Source organism: Magnolia sinica, chromosome 6, assembly GCF_029962835.1.
Source record: "Magnolia sinica isolate HGM2019 chromosome 6, MsV1, whole genome shotgun sequence".
Classification (NCBI taxonomy): Eukaryota; Viridiplantae; Streptophyta; class Magnoliopsida; order Magnoliales; family Magnoliaceae; genus Magnolia; species Magnolia sinica.
In genome coordinates this window covers 96,624,766-96,645,142 of record NC_080578.1, presented here as the reverse complement: position 1 = coordinate 96,645,142, position 20,377 = coordinate 96,624,766, and the positions used below count along the sequence as shown (strand labels likewise).

General features: G+C 39.8%; 1 protein-coding gene across 2 annotated transcripts; it reads left to right on the top strand.

Moving 5' to 3' along the window:
- Nucleotides 1-479: 479 nt before the first annotated feature.
- LOC131249179 (indole-3-acetaldehyde oxidase-like) lies at nucleotides 480-20,262 on the top strand. Of its 2 annotated transcripts, none has more exons than XM_058249795.1 (10): nucleotides 480-679; nucleotides 4,991-6,781; nucleotides 8,199-8,458; nucleotides 8,555-8,764; nucleotides 9,757-9,975; nucleotides 13,324-14,289; nucleotides 14,495-14,590; nucleotides 15,369-15,467; nucleotides 16,249-16,438; nucleotides 19,809-20,262. In XM_058249795.1, exons 1-10 carry the CDS (start codon nucleotides 481-483, stop codon nucleotides 20,024-20,026), a joined length of 4,248 nt encoding a protein of 1,415 aa, XP_058105778.1. In that variant the 5' UTR covers nucleotide 480; the 3' UTR covers nucleotides 20,027-20,262. The 2 variants fall into 2 exon arrangements, with proteins under 2 accessions (XP_058105778.1, XP_058105779.1); XM_058249796.1 differs by lacking the exon at nucleotides 480-679 and adding an exon at nucleotides 4,209-4,292.
- Nucleotides 20,263-20,377: the final 115 nt, after the last annotated feature.

Sequence of the window (20,377 nt, the reverse complement as noted above, 5' to 3'; positions counted from 1 at the left end):
TTGGGGAAGTTTTAGGAAATCCAGACTGCCTAAATGTCCGTTTTTAAACTTAATGTGACTCTTCCACTGTACACTTGGAGGAGTTTTATGAAATCCAGACTGCCCAAATGTCGAGTTTAAAAGTTAAGGTGACTCTTCCACCATAGATTTGGGGGAGTTCTACGAAATCAAGACTGCCGAAAGTCGGACCCATTTTTAGAATGGACCAAAACCCATAAATTACTATGATAAGATGATAATAACCATTGATTTTTCTCTTGGACTGGGGATAACTCTCAGATTAACTCCCATCAATTCGATAGTTATGGCTTCTTAGTCAGATTGATTTTGATATGCTCCCTAAGAAAATTTCCCACAATATAGAAGGTCTGGATATCTCTACGTATGTGCCACTTGTGAGGAGGATTAGTCAGTACCATTTTAAATGGTGGTAAACTATCATAGGAACCAGTCCACTCGGTCGGTCCACTCTACACAGAGATGGCGAGAGAGAGAGAGAGAGAGAGAGAGAGAAAGAGAGATTTGAAAATGGAGAGACGAGAAGAGAAGGAGAAGTTGGTTTTTGCAGTGAATGGAGAGAGACTGGAGCTGTCGAGGATCGAAGATTCATCGATTACACTTCTTGAATTCCTAAGGACTAAAACCCATTACACAGGAGCTAAGCTTGGGTGTGGAGAAGGTTAGCTTCTTCTTCTTCTTCGTCTTCTTCCTTTTTTTTGATGCTGATTTAGTTTTAGTTTTTTTTTTCTCTTGCATGAATGATTTTCATGGTGATGTTATTGTGTTCTGTTTTGTTCTTTGTTTTTTTTTTCCCCATTTTTTTTATAGGGAATTTTGAATTTTGATTAGTTTGGGATAGTGGGTTATGTAGGGAAGTGGAGATTTTTTTTAATTTTTTTCATGCAGTTATGGAATATTTGGGAGATAGGTTTTTTGAATTTTGTATTATATATATATATATATATATATATATATATATATATTAGGAATTGTGGTTTTTCCAAGGTGGTAGAGTGTTTCTTTTTTACTAGTATTTTTGTGCTTACGCATGCAAGGCTTTTAAGATTCTGGATTTTTATTTTATTGTCTTCTGTTCTTTCTATATTTGGTCTATTTATATTTATATTTTAGTACATTTTTTCTGGTACCTTTATATTCCGGTACCTCTTATTATTCCGGTGAATTTATATTCTGGTACTTTTTAATCGATATAATGATTATTTCACTGCCTTCCGGTTGGGTGGGTATGTGCGCAAATGGGTGGGCCCACAGTGATGTTTATGTAAAATTCATACCGACCACCAGCAGGTGTGTCACCTCGTTAGGCCAAGGGACCAAAACTCAGGCCCATCAGTGATTTAGGTGGATCACATGATTGGAAAAGGTGTAAGGTAACCATTGCCCTCCAAACTGTTTCGCTTAGTACCACACACTTAAATCACGGATGGGCGTGATGTCTAGGACCTAAATCTAAATTTTGGTGTGGCATCTAATGGTTGGAGTGGATTTCATATAATCATCACAGTAGACTTTGTCAAAATCAAGAGTGGACAAGTCATTTTGTTGACAAGAGACAGGATTGCACATCTAATGTTTGGAGTGGATTTCATGTACACATCATAATGGCACAATCAAAAAAATGAAAAAAATCAAGAGTGTCGGGGCCTCTCCAATTATACCTAGATTAGAGATTATTCAGAGAAAAAGGGAATTGTATTGGACGACACTCTGATTTTGAAAGGGCCCACTGTTATGTTTACATAATATCCACTCCAATAATTAGATATTTAGCCCTACTTCAAGCCCATACACAAAACAATTAGGTTGACTTATGATTCTGGTGGGCTAGAGAGACACATCCATGCTTGATTTTTACAAGGCCCACCAAAATAATTATATAAAATCAATCCAACTATTAGATTCCACCCAAAAATATAGATTCATGGCCCAAAAATAATACCCTATTGTAATTCACCTGGGCCACCCGTCAAAATCACATATGGAGATCACTTTTGGGCCCTTGGCCTAACATGGGGTGACACACCTAGTAGTTGGGGTGGATTTTACATAAACATCATGGTAGGAACCATACCAATTTGCTCACACGGCCATTGTGATATAAGGTAGTAGAATGATAATTATATTGATTAATGAGGTAGCTTTTTAAAAGCCTTTTTGAAAGAGATAAATGAATGTAAATTTCATATTAATTAGGTGATGTTTTATAAAATTCTCTTAATTTTTTCATATATTCTATTGGAAAATTGAATTTTTGTATGGAGGAAGGTGGTATTGGTTTTTATTTATTTATTTATTTTTGCACTTGCAAGCCTTTTGAGATGGGTTATTTGGATTTTTATTAGATTATTCTTCTTTCCTTTATTCCTTATTTTTTTCCAATTCTTATTGAATTGTTGGAGTTGGTTATGTGTTTTAAAACTCGAATTGGACTAGACAATTAGATAGTTTTGATTGGCATAAAACCTAGAATGTTAACCGTTTTATTAAAAATAATAATAATAATAATAATGTTTCCATATGACCATCATTTAATGCATATATCAAAACCGCTTAATTTTAAAGTTTTAAGTTCTCACAGCTAGAAAATTATACGTATAATGTATTGTATTTTTTGAACGTTAACTTGGATTTTATTAGAGAGAGAGAGAGATTGGTATGTGTGTGTTCCTTTAGCACTCCCTTGGGATACAGGAAATAGCACGATGAGGTCAACCTCATGGGAACTTCCCATAAGGTCGAGCTGTGTGGGCCCCCATCGTGATGTGTGTCGAAAATCTACCCCATCGGTCAGATGCACCATTCCATCGTGGGCCACAGAATTGAAAGTCAAGTCAATCATACAATAGTTGAGGGGGGTTACCCTCCCATTAAAACATATTTATAATCATTTATTGCGCCCACCAAGATGTGGTTCACAAATCCAGCCCATCCATTGTGTGTCCCACTTGGATAAGGGGGTCAGACCAAGTTTCAACCGCATCCAATACAAAGGTGTGATCCACCAAGTGCTTTTATATATTTTAGGCAGTCTTCACATGGTTTTAGATGGTATGGCCCACCTGAGTTCCATATACGGCTGATTTGTGGGATATCCCATGACTTAAAGGGGACCCATCAAATTCACGGTGTTGATTTTCAACACACATCACAGTGGGACCCACACAGCTCGACCTCATGGGAAGTCATAATACCATTTCCCTATATATATATATATATATATATATATATATATATATATATATATATATATATATAATCCTTTTTTAATCAAATAAGTGAGCTCGTAATTCTTCAAAAATAACATGGTATCAAAGTTATGATTTCCCTATCCTTAGTTCTCTTCTTCCTCTTCCTTCCCTTCTTATTCTTCACTCTCTTCTCTGTTTTCCCTTTTTATCATTTCTCTTTCCCTTTATTCCTTTCTTTCTTCCCCTTCTCTTACGGTCAACAGCTTCGCAACTAGCACTAGCGGCACTGCCAAGATGGACCAGAAAAGGCCCAATCGGAGGCAGAAGTGATCCGGATCGTCAGAACTTAAAACGGGCATATCTCGCAAACTGGAATGAGCTATCAAGCATACCATCTATGATTTTGGGGTAGAATGAGCTACTCTAGCCACCCAACCCGGCACGCCGAATTTGCAAAATACCGTCAGATCGACGGTCGAATTCCTGTTTTAATTTCGTTTTTACTATTTTAAGTAAGTTTTAGTTTGAGTATAACTCTTCATCCGTTGGGCTTTAGAGTTGCGCCCAACATGAAAAGTGCTTAGGATAATTAGGGGAACATCATGGTTCAGTCAAATAGGACACTTACTATTTTTGGCCGAAAACCATGCGCACTAGTAGGAATCACGACCGCCTATAAATAGTAAGTTTACTATTTATAGTAAGTTGCGATTTCTAGGAGCTTTAGTCATAGTATGATTCTAAAACTTCTCCCTAGGCTTTGTAGCCTTATTTAAAGAGTTGTAAACTCATTTTTCATTGTCAATAAAATTATTGTGAATATTTTAGAATTATTTCTATTTTCTTTTCCTCGTGGATTCGAGGTTTCTTTGTGAGGAGTCCAGAGAAGTTCCGTGGATTCGAAACAGTTATCCCCCTGAGGAAGACGGTGCTCAACCTCACGTCCTTCTCTAGCTCACACCCTCGAGTTAGATGATGTTATGATCCGTGGAGACTGATAATTAGAGATGTACTATTCATCCAGCCAGCATTGTCACGGGTCGAGCCCCATGCTAAGCTTGTTGGGGGTCACTGGCCTAGAGGGTAATTTTGTAATTTCACACAATATTTTTATGTAAACCCCCGTTCGTTTGGGGTAATACATATTCTGCCGTGAGAAAGAGAGAGATTATTGTATTGAGGGCTGACACTTCGTTTTTTACCTTTAAGCATAGTTGATCAGTGTGAAATGTAAGGGAACCACATAAATCTCTGTGTTGTAGTTTGCATCTTTTCTTTATTTTTCTTTTCATTTCGATAAATCTAGTGATGGTATAGATTTCATTTGGGTTCTGGTACTGTTCATGATGATTAAGGGGCATGGTATGGTCTATTGATTCTTTGAAATTAGGATTTCTTACATCATGTAGATTCTAAGGTTATGATTTCAATGGGACCTTTTTTCCCTATTGGTTTGGTAGTGTCTATGGTAAATAATGGGCATATATATAGCCTATTGATTATTTAATACTAGAATTTCTTACAATATGTGATCCCTGAGAACATATTGGATAAAGGATCAATCAGTGGGTCCCAACTTGGATGAAGGAGGAGCGTTGATGTTGGGCAGGTAGCGAATTTTATAACTTTTGCGAAGCAATCATGAGAATCACCAACCCCAAATAGCTGGGAGCCTGGGACAAGACTATGAATGGTGATGGGAATGCAGCTTCTAAGATCACGATAATGTAGTTTCAACACAGCTGTATTCATTTGAAAATTTAGTATCTTTTCTGTTGCAGGTGGTTGTGGAGCGTGTGTTGTTCTTCTGTCAAAGTATGATCCTATAAAGGACCAAGTCGAAGAGTTCACAGTGAACTCATGCCTGGCTCTTCTTTGCAGTATAAATGGCTGTTCAATTACGACAACCGAAGGCCTTGGAAACAGCAAAGATGGGTTCCATTCAATTCATCAGAGGTTTTCGGGTTTCCATGCCTCTCAGTGTGGCTTCTGTACTCCCGGAATGTGCATGTCTCTCTTTTCAGCACTCGTTAATGCTGAAAAAACCGAAAGGCCTGCCCCTGCCGACGGATTTTCAAAGATCACAGCATCTGAAGCCGAGAAGGCTATTGCAGGCAATCTCTGCCGGTGCACAGGATATCGACCCATTGCCGATGTCTGCAAAAGCTTTGCAGCAGATGTTGATATGGAAGACTTGGGTCTCAATTCCTTCTGGAGAAAGGGGGAGAATGCAGATGTAAATGCGAATGGATTACCGTTTTATAGTCGTGGAGGGATCCGTACATTTCCAGAATTTCTGAAAAATGAAATCAAAGCATCCATGAATGGCTTTACTGACTCGCCAATGAAGAATCCTAGTGATTTTATGTGTACAAAACTGCAAGTTCCTGGTAATTGGTATAGTCCTGTTAGTGTTGAAGAGCTTCATAACCTGTTGAAATCCGAAGTAGCTGAGAATGGAAACCAGGTGAAATTGGTTGTTGGCAATACAAGTGCCGGTATTTACAGAGAAGCAGTCAAATATGATAAATACATAGATCTAAGACACATTCCTGAGCTTTCAGTTATAAGAAGGGACAATACAGGGATTGAAATTGGAGCTGCCTTGTCAATTTCCAAGGCAATCAAAGCATTAAGGGAAGAGAGAGAGAGTCTTCCAAGGTCCAATGAAAGACTGGTGTTTATGAAAATTGCAGATCATATGAATAAGATTGCATCTCAAAACATCCGAAATACCGCTAGTTTGGGTGGTAATATAATCATGGCGCAACGAAAAGCATTCCCCTCGGATATGGCTACCATTCTTCTCGCAGCCAGTTCGTCTTTAAACATCCATACTGGTTCAGAAGCGGTATTGCTTACATTGGAGGATTTTCTCCAAAGGCCTCCATGTGATCCGAAAACCTTACTTTTAAGCATTCAAATCCCAAGCTGGAATTCGATAAGAAACTCTTCATCTGAAACCAAATTGCTGTTTGAGACTTATAGAGCCTCTCCACGTCCCCTTGGAAATGCAGTGGCTTATGTCAATGCAGCTTTCTTAGCTACTGTTTCGACCCAAGAAATGTCGGAAAGTTTTGTTTTGGAAAATCTACGGCTGGTTTTCGGTGCTTACGGGACTAAGCATGCAATCAGAGCAAGTAAGGTCGAGGAATTTTTATCCGGGAAATCTGTTACTCCGGCTGTGCTGCTTGAGGCAATCAGAATACTTCGAGCAACCATTGTACCTGCAGAAGGCACTTCCCATGCCGCTTACAGATCGAGTTTGGCAGTTGGGTTTCTCTTTGATTTCCTTCGACCCTTTGTCAAAGCTCCAATGGGACCTGAAAATGATTTATGGATGAGGATCTCCAATGTTGTTGATAGCACTAAAATTCAAAATGGTGGCCTCAATGGATATTCGAATGTTTTGGCAGATGAGTCTTCTGAAAACGGTCATCTTTCTTATAGAAAAGACCATCCGGAGAGACCAGTTCCGCTCTTATCTGCAAAGCAAGTTATAGAAATCAGCAAAGAGCATCATCCAGTGGGTGAGCCTACTAAAAAAGTGGGGGCTGAGATTCAAGCTTCTGGTATGTTTCCCTACACACTGTTTCTTACTATTCCAACTCGATCATGAAGCTTTATTTGAAACTCGGTAACTCTATGCTGCTATGTAAGAGGACACTCCCTTTTCCTTCAGACTCTATTATGGAAAAACTTCAATTTATCTTTTACTCCTTTTAGAGGTTTTCTAAACCCACATGTAATGTGGCCCTTCTACAGCCATCCAATGTGGCACAAGTATGCAAGATCTAAGCAGTCCATCAATGCCGTTGCCCAAAATTCAGGTCCTTCCACTGATCTGGGGGTTACATCTTATGAAACAATGGATGGCTAAACAAAATTTGGTCAGTATCTTCTAGGCTGTCGACTTTTCTCTTATACTATCACCACATGATGAATGGAGTAACCTGATCTTTGGGCTAGGGATCTGCACCTTAGTACACCTGATGGATACTTGGGATCTTGCACCCAGATGCCTAGTTAGCAAATATGGTGGCATGAAGGCAGTCTGCCTTATACACATGTGGGCTTATCAAACCCCCTTTTTTATTTCGTATTTATATTATTATTTAATTTCAATGTATTTATGGTAACATACTATGTTTTGTGATTTTAAGAACTAATATTATATAACTATCTAGATTTCAATATTATCATATAACTATTCAGTTTCTAGATTTGTCAACTTATCAGGTGTTTCATGATCCTGTTTTGACACCTCGGAGTTTGTGTTGGACATGGATGCATGTGTCCTTGTCTTAAATTAGACCAGGAATATGTTAATTGTAGAAATATGTAAAAGTAGAGGAGAGAATATCTTCTCTCTCCTCCTCAAGAATCCTTTATTTATGATTTCCTAATTGCAGAGATAATCTTTTGTATACAAAGAGATATTTTACCAAAATATATTTAAAAGATAACTAAAGGATAGTAACTGAGAGATATACATCAATATGATCTTCATCAAGAAAACACAAAACTGTACGCCGTCAATATGGTGCTCTGCAGGTATGCACAGAGCTGTGTACTCTAACAGTAATGAATTGGGTTCCAATGAATCATACAACATGTTGGTTTCGGGTCAGGTTGTTGGGGTCCTTGGTTTAGGTTAGCGTTGGAAAATGCCAACCCGATTTGAAATCATAAAAATTAGGGTTGCGTTAGGTTAGGTTGGGACTTGGGCATAATCATATGTTTTTTGGGTCAGGTTTGGTCAGGTCAGGTCAGTTCGGGGTTTAGTATAGAGGAATTTGAGTTAGGAACCTTGGGTTGGAATTTGAGTTGTGGGTTGGGTCCTCTTGAGGTCGGGTCGAGCCTTAATCCAACCCGACCCGCCAAGTCACACCCCTAACTCTTTGCAAAATAAATGGATACATAAAACAAGCGTACATTTGTTGAGAGATTTAAAAACAGCATTTGAATATTTATGATCAAATCATGTAGGTGAAGCAGTGTATGTAGATGACATTCCTGCTCCCAAGGATTGCCTTTATGGAGCACTCATCTATAGCACAAGGCCTTTGGCACGTGTAAAGGGCATTGGATTCAAATCCACATCAGCAAGTGAAAGAATCATTAAGGTTATTTCTGTCAAAGACATTCCGCGAGGAGGGGTTAACATAGGCTCTATGTCTATGTTTGGTGAAGAACCTCTATTTGCCGATGATCTTACCGAGTTCGCGGGTCAACCTCTTGGTTTCGTGGTAATTCGATGGCCTGTCATTCGTGCACATTTTCTCTCTCATGTATGTACATTTTTTTCAATTTCACATTCATAGTTAATGGAATGGTTGGTTTAGATTGCAGAAACACAGAGATATGCCAACATGGCTGCTCAGCAAGCGACAGTTGATTATGACACGGAAAACCTGGAACCTCCCATTTTAACTGTAGAAGAGGCTGTTGAAAGATCCAGTTTTTTTGAGGTCCCTCCTATGCTCTCCCCAAAAACAGTTGGTGATTTCTCGAAAGGAATGGCAGAGGCAGAACAAAAGATTCTCTCTGCTAAGGTATTTCTCTTATACTTTAGGGCGTGTTATACATTGAATTGAAGGCAAAAGGAAGGAAAGAAAATAGATATCTGATTTCCATGAAAAACTATTGAAACATAGTTTACAATCTTCAGTTCTTGTTTGGGTAGAAAGTGGAAATCTCTCTTCTTCTTTTCGTGTTTTTTTTTTTTTTTATTTGAAGAGCAAAGTGGAAATCTCATATTCCTCTCACAAGCCAAGAATCCGAATATGGAAAAGTGTAATGCTTGCTTGCTGGAATCCACCGTTTTGATTGCTATGTGAACGACACAAATCATCATATCAGAGGAAAATCCTTTTCCTTTTCTGCTGTTTGGTATGGAATCCATGGATTCCAAACATGGCCATAGTGTCTTTTTTATCAAGGTCAGAAAACTCGAAACTTGACTTGAACGTAAGGATGACCAACGTGACTTAAAGCTCGGTTCAAGTACTCAATTGAGTTTTCTCAGTTTAAAAGCTTCTGGTCCAGTATGTTTTTTATTTATTTATCTTCCTCACTGGATTGAGTTTTCCGGGTATTTGAGGGAGTTCTTTTGCTCTTCTCAAAAGCCAAGCAACCCCTTAATTTTATGTCTGTCTTGATCAAATCAACTCAGTAACTTCTTCGAAGACTTGATTGAGTTTCGAAAGCTCAGCTGAACTGAATTGCTAGAATTCACTTCAATAAGGAGTCATGAGCAATGTGGTACTAGCCTAACTCTGTTCCTTGTAGACTACTTCCTGAATTGCAATTAGTATCATTCTAGTCCAAGTACAGATGCATAAATTTGCATTAGGGGTTTTGTTGTCATTAGTTATCAAAATAGTACTGCTGCACATTGGTCATCTCGTTTTTAATGAATTGAATGAATTCCAATTTAGTTGAATTGGGTATACAAATGCAGATTTTTCTTTTGGTGATGTGTATCTCTAAAAGTAGGTTTTTCATAGTCCATAAGCATGTTAATGAATGCAGCATTGGTTTTCAGATTGAACTTGGATCTCAATACTATTTCTATATGGAGACGCAAACAACACTTGCTGTACCAGATGAAGATAACTGCATGGTGGTGTACACTTCAACCCAATGCCCTGAGATCGCACACCGTGTAATTGCAAAATGCCTTGGCATTCCCGACCATAACGTTCGTGTGATTACAAGGAGGGTCGGTGGAGGATTTGGTGGGAAGGCCTTAAGGGGTTTAGCTGTGAGTATCATTAGCATCATTTTCATTGAGCATGAATTTTGTACACATTGTTGTTTTCTCTATTATTTGTTTGAATAGATGTAGATTGCTTTCAAATGTAGTCTTCCAGTCTTAGACCCTAGAATGTTACCAATGTACAACTTCCCTAACCTTTCCATAAGCAACCAAAATATCTTGATGTCTTCTTAAGCATCATGACACTGATGCATGAACGTTATTCATGAACTTGAATGAGCCACTTGGTTTAGCAAGGCTTGAGGTATTTTAGGCTCTGATGAAAATATCAGTAGAGATGTTGATTCCCCCTTTTTTGTAATAAATTTGGTGATTTTTACTATGATTCATCCGAGTTGAACTCGAAATGGTTGTTACAAGATTTGGATTCGGAAAAAAGTAAATAAGTTCAGTGAGTTAAATTAGCTTCTGATTTTGGGAAAAGCTAGAGATTCTTTCATTACCGAACCAGGTCCTTTTTTCCCCCTCCTTTTGGTTTCTTTGAGGCCACATGTGGCTCATGGCCATTTCAGGAGAGAGAAAAATAATTGAGGTTTTGGAATTTTTTTTTCTAAGTAGAATTTCCAAAAACCATGAAATTGGGCTCTCTTCTGTGTGCACATGAGTTATCTTTTCATGATTTTTGTAAATTTGAATAAGAGAAGAAATCCTAGAGTGGTGTATTATTTTTCCTCCAGGCCGAGCCAAACGAAGCTTAACTATTGAATGATTCATGACTAATTCTTGAATGTGAATCTTTAGTGAACTGTTCAAAATTCTCGAATTACTTGCGTGGAACTCTTTCCTTAGAGTTCTCTAACATTTACCAATGTACCTTGTTCTCTTTTTTTCCATTTACTTTCTTTTTTCAAGTGTATACTTCTCTCTTGGACTTTATGTTGAGGGTCAAATATTGCATATCAGACCCATTTATTGCATGGATTTACAAGCATGACACCGTTTAATAGCCTAATTTAATTGAATTTGTGATGCAGGGCGTCTTCATGAGCTTGGACTGGGAAAGGACACTAAAAAGCATAGATTTACCGATCTGATGACACTAAAGCATGGGACGGACTCCAGAAGACCAAGAGCGACGAAATTATACACCAGGGGTCCGCAGAAATCGAGGAATCGAAGCTCAAGTGGCCTGAAAAGTGTCCAAAATGCAAGATCATAGGGTTCCCACCATCTGATCAGTTCGAAACTTCACACGTGGCTTGAGGACCATAAATAAACCGTACACGTAAAATTTCAGCCCTTGGATCACTATGAAAGTGGCCCAACGGACAGATCAGCCCCTTAAATCCTTAAGTGGGGCCCACCTGATATCTGGATATTCTCCAGTTTTGGTCTCAACCGTTTAAATGAGCTAACAAAACGGATAGACGGAGCGGATTTCTCGAAAACATCATAATGGACCCCGCTGGAGTATGAATGTGCATAGTGCACAAGTGCACTAGCCGTGCACCGAAACGAAGAGTCGGTCAAACCAACCCTTGACCGACTTCTTCTTCCAAAAATCAAAACGCAACAGCGTCTTGACGTCGGTCGCCGGTTCTTGGTTGTGGGCCCCACCCATCACTTATATATTAGATCTGGACCGTCCATGGTGTCCGAATGTGAGCTTTAACCCATGCCAAGGTTTCCTTTTCGTCCCATGTGCACACAAACACGTCTTCAACCGACCAATGCAGGACGGACGGTGGAGTGAAATATCTCGTGGGCTTCATCAGCAGCGGATTAAAACCAGCCATTTCCAATTGGTATTTTGAGGAGATTGCAATGAACGTGGTGGATTTCCAAGTTGACACTGATTATGGGCCCACCAGCTTTCACAGCGTTGACGTGAAAGCTCTGTTTCGCAACAGAGCTTGCGGACGGAATTTGTGGGCCACTATGGTCCATGTTCCAGATAATCGGGATCGTCCATCAAGGGTAAAAGGGCCCTATAAACATGGCCTAGGTGTCGGAATCGCGGAATGAAGAGCAGGTGGCTATTGATATTCCAAAACGCAGGATGGACGGCGGAATAAAAGATCCTGTGGGCCACATCAAAAGAAGGTCAAAAATACACCTTCCCAACTGAAATTTCGAGAGAAATTCAATGGACGGATCGGATCTCTCCTATAACATCAATCGTGGGCCCCACTGACGCCGGAAATCCAAAATTTCGCACTTCTTACGCAATACGCGCATCCGGACGCTGTCCGGTTTTGGCGATCGTTTTGTGCACGAGATCACGGTCGGATCTCTGATCCAGACCGTCCACACGTTGCATCAGGTGGCCAAGACCATGGCCATGCAGTCAGAACCAAAGATGGGACGTCCACTGTCCAGAAATTCAAGCCAAACGCAAGCTGATTTGCGTTGTTCTTCTGCATGCGCACGGTGATGCGTAAAGACTCTCCACCGACTCCAGCCACCGGTGGCAACACTTATAAAAGGGAGAACAAGAAGAGAGAGGGGGTATTCAATTCCAAGGGGGTCGTGAGCAGCCATGGAGGCGTGGAACAGGCCGACATCAAGAGTTTTTCTTCCTTTTCTATTTTTTTGTTTATTTCTTTCCTTTAAAGAGTCTTTTAGCCCCACCATGTCTATGATGGGTTAAACCTCTTAGATAGGGCTCAGAGGTGAAGCTTGTAGCGTGATGGGAGACTCTTAGCTTATGCCTTTTGTTTAGACTGAATTGATGTTGATTTTAGTTTAATTAAGGGAATGTTTTTAGTTTTTAATGGTCTGTTGTGACTAAAATTACAATGGGTTTGCGATAACTTTGAGCATGTTCCTTTCCTTATATGTTTATGACATCAGTAAGCCCTTTTGTTCACCATTGTCTCCTGGGCATGGTCGGATGACGGTATCCTTCCTAACCCTCATACATTGTTGATTGGTTGGTAATTAGTTTAATTATGTTGTTTACTTTGTCTCCTGGGCATGGTTTGGTGATGGAATCCATTCTAATTGATACACCTTTAATCTCTTGACAACTATATCAAAGGAAGTTCAGTTTAATAGTTTCCTTCCTCTGAATTACTTAAGTTTTAGATAATTATTCCAAAATTATTTCTTAAATTCTATTTGGTTTAGATCACATCTTAGTCTATTTCTAGTTCTACTTGGTTTTAGATAACGTACAGGTATCAGTCCCTGTGGATTCGACCTCGGTCTTACCGAGTTTATTACTACATCACAACCCTATACTTGGGGAGTGAACACTTTATGGGCCACCAGCTATTAGAGAACGATGTTGTACTAAGCTATCCATTTTGCAATATGTAGTCTCAGTTAACTAACGAATGATTTCTTGCATGCATCCACGACCTCACAATCATGGGACTGTGCAATGTTTAGGTTATGGCTGCGTGTGCACTTGCAGCGTACAAGTTACGCCGCCCCGTCCGAACCTACCTAGATCGCAAAACCGATATGATAATCACTGGGGGACGGCATCCAATGAAGATAAACTACTCTGTTGGTTTCAATTCTGATGGGAAGGTTACAGCTCTACATACCGATATATTACTCAATGCAGGGATAACTGAAGATATAAGCCCAATCATGCCATCGAATATTGTGGGAGCATTAAAGAAGTATAATTGGGGAGCTCTCTCTTTTGACATTAAGATCTGCAAGACAAATCATTCGAGCAAGTCAGCCATGCGGGCCCCAGGAGAGTTACAAGGGGCCTACATTGCCGAAGTTGTAATCGAGCATGTTGCTTCAGTTCTTTCCATGGAGCCCGATTTGGTTAGGAAAAGGAATCTGCATTCATTCGAAAGCCTCCAGTTGTTTCATGAAAGTAGCGCTGGCGAACCCGCTGAGTATACTTTACCTTCAATTATGGATAAGTTGGCTGCATCCGCAAGTTTCCATCACAGGACTGAATTAATCAAGCAATTCAATGGTTGTAACAAATGGAGGAAACGGGGCATTTCTCGCGTACCCATTGTGTATGGAGTGCGGCTGAGACCGACCCCGGGCAAAGTGAGCATCCTCAATGATGGTTCAATTGTCGTTGAAGTTGGAGGGATTGAGTTAGGACAGGGGCTGTGGACAAAAGTGAAGCAGGTTACGGCATTTGCTCTGGCTCAGCTATTGAGTGATGGAAATCAAGCACTTCTGGAAAGAGTTCGAGTCATTCAGTGCGATACTTTGAGTCTAGTGCAAGGAGGATGGACCGCTGGGAGCACCACATCAGAGTCAAGTGGCGAAGCAGTTCGGGTTGCATGCAATATCTTGGTTGAAAGGCTTACGCCGCTTAAGGAAAGGTTGCAGGAGCAAATGGGTGCAGTTTCCTGGGATACTCTAATCCTGCAGGTGATTATTTCGAAATTCTGAAACCACATCTGACTTTCTGTGATCAGTTTGCAATGGGAGTTGTACTCTATGTGGGTATGGGTACACCATGCGACCATTTGTTTCTTACCAGTTCTCATTTGATAAGTGGGCGTCACCCTTTCTACTTTTCATGCTAATATCTAAATAGAGAACTTATCACTCCACTACAAGTTCAATTTTGCAGGCGAATCTCCAAGCGGTGAACTTATCAGCACATACCTTATGGGACCCTGACTATAGTTCCATGCAGTATCTAAATTATGGTGCTGCTGTAAGCGAGGTAATTCATGGCCCCTTTTCCACCATCAATGTTTTAAATGGCATCTAAGATTTACGCCACGAGGGCAAGTATAACCATAGTTCGTCATGGTTTACTGCTTTGAGACACATGCTTCAAGCTTTGAGGTTTATGCTCAACACCCGTCTCTCACTCTATCACTGTTGATTTATCATTATATTTAAATGACTACTACACCCTTCTGAGTGAATTAATGCACCATGCTTTGATGTAATTAAGAGGAAAGCAGAAATCTTAAATGGGTAAAACTGTTTTTCCCTTGAACTCAAGTCATTAGTGTTTTGGTTTGTTTTAACTTCATTCTGCCATCATACCACCACTCGACCTCATCCAACTTGCAGCAACTACTGACTAACAATAACCCGAGTAGCTTGGCGGACAAATAACCAACTCAGCAGACAAACAATGACCAACAACCAAAATTGAAGAGGCCCTTTTCTTTATTTTACTAGGTGGCATTGACAGGATTTTTATTTCATAAATGGTAACATGTTGCATTTTTCATAATTTTCTGTAATGTTCTGTTTTATCTTTAATTTTTATTGCAAATAAAAAAATAAAAAAAATAAAAAATTTTGAGATTTCCACCTGAAGCTTAGGCTTGTGTGGCCAGAGGCCCAAGCACTTCACCTCTACCTTACACATTTTGAAATGCTGATTGCCAGTGTTTTGAATCTTAACACTTCCAAGTTTCTGATAAAATTTGTGATTTATGAGCATCTATTGATTGAATACTAATTGGAAGTTTTTGTGATCCCAGGTGGAGATAGATCTTCTTACAGGTGCTACCACAATCTTGCGAACAGATCTGATCTATGACTGTGGACAGAGCTTAAACCCTGCTGTGGATTTAGGACAGGTCAGCTCAATCAACTGCTATTTATACTAGTCTTGTTTAAGTATTTATTTTCCGGCCCGTTCTTTTTTCTTTTTTTTTATCTGTTCCATGAGCCATGATGATGCATTGGTTGTGCCTATCCAATGAAGAGCACATGGGATATGTGTCCATGGTAAACGTGTGCCCATGCTCTTCATCCCATTCTAGGAGTCATGCAAGCACACTGGGTTGCAGTTCTAATAGATTGGCTCTTGGGGTTCTTAAAGGCCTCTGATAGAAGCATACATGCATCTCAATGCATCGTTGAACATTGGCTCAAATTGATGTGTGCTTGGAAATGCATGTATTTCCATACGGAATGCATGTTTACATTTGCGATTGTGCATCACTCCATTCATGCATGCAAATGTATTTGGTGGTAGTCTTTAAGGATATTCTACGTTTGTGCTCAAAGACAAGATAAAATCACATGTTCATTTCAGTGCATTGAGTAATCTGACATAGTTCTAATGCAATGCATGCATGTCCATCTCTCACACCCATATTAGGTGGACTATTGGGCTCTCCTAAAAATGCACAATAAAAGCATGTGTATATGTCCATGCATCAATGAACATGGTCCCACATGTATTTGGCTGTGGACATTCATGCCAGAGGAGCACAACATTACCTGTTCATCATTGCCATTACAAACTTTGAATGGTGATGAGGTTCTCTGATTTTCTGTCCTTGTTTAGAATATCCTATTTTGCAACTAATATGAATGCATAGACACCTTACATTTGAATAAACTCCTTAACAGATTGAAGGATCTTTTGTCCAAGGAATTGGATTTTTCATGCTGGAAGAGTATCTATCAAACTCAGATGGATTGGTGGTTTCGGACGGAACGTGGACATACAAGGTCCCAACCATTGACACAATCCCCAAAGAATTCAATGTCGAGATACTTAACAGCGGCCATCACAAAAAACGCCTACTCTCTTCCAAAGGTATCACTTTCTCATCCTTTTTCATATATAGGAAGGCATCTGATAAGCACAAAACAAATAGAAACATATCTAGGGAAGTTGAATTGAGGAAACTACATTGTTATTTTTGTGGTTGCTTCAATTGAACCCGCAATATCATGGTTCTTCAATTAAGGGTGATTTAGAACATCAAAATTAAATATGATTCAAACAAGGGGAATCTGCACGGGTCCAGGCCTACACAGGCTACGGCTGGATCTGTAAAAAATTATAAACCAAACGATGCTCAAAGATAAGTAATAATCGTCTACACGTGCACAACAATCAGTCCCTAATCCAAGGGATTCACCAATTTCAATTTAAGAAACCCTAGGGTAAGAAAATGGGCAAATAAATTAAGGATAATGCAATCTACGGTTAGAGTTTATGAAAAACAGGTATGAGAGGGTAAAATAGGAAGAAAACCTGAACTGGAAGACAGTTCCCGCGTGCGGACAGCGGGCCAGGCCTGACGCACGTGCGCAGGGAGTCCCACACCTGGAAACCAACTCCTTGGCTCTGGTTGGCCAGGGGTGGGCTCCAGACCCCCCAAGTTTCGGGTCGATCCGAGCTACGGGTTGTGCGTGGTGCTCCGCTGAAGTTTCAGCCCTTTTGCAGGGCCAGATTCTAGAAACTGGCTGTAGGGAGAAGATCTGCTGCAAAAATTGATGGATTCGAGGTGAGGATCGCTGTAGAAAGTGAGAAGTATGGATGATAGGCGATGGGCGAATTGGGATAGATGTGGCTTCGCACCACGGTAGTTAACCCTTCGATGAAGGGAGGGCTTCGCACCCAATTGGATTTTTCCACAACTTAGGAACTTGGAGGAGTAGAAAAAAATGCAGGAATTTTTTTATTAATCTTAAATAATCCAAAAAAGCTACAAGGGGTGCCTATTTATAAGAAAACCGTATACCCCAAAACTCGCACCATGTGCGCAACCTATCACTTGGCGATGAAGTAAACCAAAATAAAAACTAATCAAAGAAATATAAACCGTCCATGATATTCTAAATAACATTAATAAGCAAAACCTAAAATATGAGATTAATCAGACTAGTGAGCCACGATAATGAGAACCCATAATGGGCTTTACTTGACTATAGGGCCCACTCCAACAAACCAAAACTCAGTCTTCTAACTAGGAAGCCCTCCCTGGACGTCGTCATCGATCCAGATCGACGGTGGGGCCCTCCTTCTCCTTGCATACGTGTATGGGGGGGCGACGTGCGTGTGCGCGTGATGTCCCCATCAAAGGGCCTCTTTGGAACACAGGATTAGGTGGTATTGAATTGCATTAGGTAGGATTAACACCATTATTACACAATGATTATATGTCTGGAAATACCATGGAATTTTGATTGTTCAATCCCACATTTGGGATCAAATTCTTCCTTTGGGAAAAACACTGTATTAAGTGAAACCAGTGTTTGGTGGACCATGAAATTGTAATCAATGGACCAGATTTCATGACTCAAACCAGTCACCTATATGCATATGCAACTTGAGTGTTACATGTAAAGGGCATATATGGATGGATGGCATGGATGCAACGCATGCATCAACGTGGGGCCCACGGATGTAGTGGATTTCGAATTCTACTAGAAATCCCATCGATTAATAAAATGCTTCCCATTGATTCCAAATGCTGGATGGAATGTAAATCAGACCAAATGCAATTCCATACCACCTAATCCCATGTTCTAATCCCATTCATTTTAGAACTACATGATTAGTGGATACACATATGAAATAACCCGAGTAAGAGAGGAAGTTTGATGTCTGGTGGGCCACCCCTCATAAAAGTTTTGCCAATCTAAATATTGAAAGCCGATGCTGGATTGTTGGGAGAAGGCTAAGATGATGGTGGTGGTGGTGCTGTGTGTGAAAAACACAATGAAAAACACCTACGGGGAGAATTTTCTACAGGCAAACATTATCATTGTCCACTCAAGGTTGGGCAGTGAGTTGAAATGGATTTTAATTGATCCGACCACACGCCTAAATGATTGATGCATATAGGACCTCCCTCCCTCACCAATTGATTGTAATCAGCTTATGATAAGGTTCCGCCATAGGGAACTTCTGTTATGTGTCCGTATCTAATCATTTTCTCTATAAATAATACTGAATGAACAATATAAATAAATAAATTGAGGCTCCTTTGTTTTAAGCGAATCAACAACCATTCAATAATATTATTTGCGTTGACACTTCTGGCATGCTTCTCTGGCACATGTTTGATACAATAATTTTCTTAAAAGGTGGTCTTGTTGACATAGATTTTTTTTTCTTTCTTTCTTTCTTTCTTTTTTGAAATTGACATTAAAGCACATCTAATTTTGCAAAATATCACTAAGAGATATGTACTTGAAATATCAAATTCGGTTACAAGGTTCTCTTTGTGACATCTGAGTCATTCATTAGGTGGGCCACACCATTGGTACCTGACTGCATGGCTGATTTCAAAGTCAGACCTCCAAGAAGTATTTAGGAAAGGATTCCTATTTCGAGTCAAGTTCGTATCTAGGTTTTTTTGCTTATATAAGCTCATTAGATACGCTGTAAGCAGCACGTTTCATCAATAATATCAATTTTTATCTACCATTTTTAGAGATTTCTCTCCTTGTGAACCAAGGGCTATTCTTGAGAAGATTATTGTGATCTTTTCTTTTTATCCTTGCACCCGCTACATTAAGTCACTAGGAAACCCATGCATGAGTGTGACTGAGTCTCGACTTGGAAAGACTCATCGAATTGGCTCACTGACTCAGTCGACCCAACGTGAAACGGCCCAAGCCGCTTGCTGGTGAACTTTTCGTTTCTTTTTTTCTTTTTGGCAATAAAAGTTAAAGAAACCCGTGAGTTTCAAACCCACAACCTAAGCTCAAAAAGCAAAGGTCATTTACCAACATGCCAAGAGCTAGGAATACGTATTTCACCTAACCACAACTATTTAAAAATATTACTATTACTCTAAATATTTCTTAATTCAATTGCTTGATATCTAGTCAAGCCTCATCCAACTTCGAGTTGACCCAACCTGGCTTGATATTGAGCCGATTCGAGTTTTCAAGTTTTTAGCTGCAGTCTTATCCCACTAATGACATGGATAGAAAAGCCAAGATATGCACTTCCATATTTGTGCTTTGGCCCAAAATTAAAGTGGATCGGTTCCACTGAAATAGCGGAACCAACCCCAATTTTGGGTTGATTACCAAATGCAACCAAAAGTTAGCTATATATCAAAGTTTTCTAAACAACCATAATTTTCTTTTCTTTTTTAATCTTAGTTAAGATTTTGAACTGTTCATGGGTTATGACTAGTAAGCAAATCGGTCATCTTTTACAGCTTCTGGGGAGCCGCCGTTGCTTCTAGCGGCCTCTATTCATTGTGCAACTAGACAAGCCATCAAAGAAGCAAGGAAAGAGCTCCTTGCAACCAACAGCTATGATCATCCTTCTTTGACATTCCAAATGAAGGTCCCGGCAACCATGCCGGTGGTCAAAGAGCTCTGTGGGCTGGACAATGTGGAGAGGTACTTAGAAACCATGATTTCTCACCAATAAATACCGTTTTGCTCATCTATTTCCATATTCTCCATATGTGAATATATGCTTGATGAACTGACATATAGACTTGTAAATTGGTGATATACAATGCTACAAGTGGGCCTTTTGTTACGTGATACAACCGTCGATACGATGGGCCTCAACATGGATGACATATGAATTAAAAAAAAAAAAAAAAACCCTCTATTTGAAGATCATAGCTATAGAAACATTTGGCATTTCCCTTGTTGAATGCGGATTTGGTGATGTACATCTCTTTTTTAACCGTCTGTTTGTCTGTTTGTCGGACACATCGAAGGGTAAGAACACTTCCAATAAGCTGGACCGTCCACAGCGGGGCCCATAATA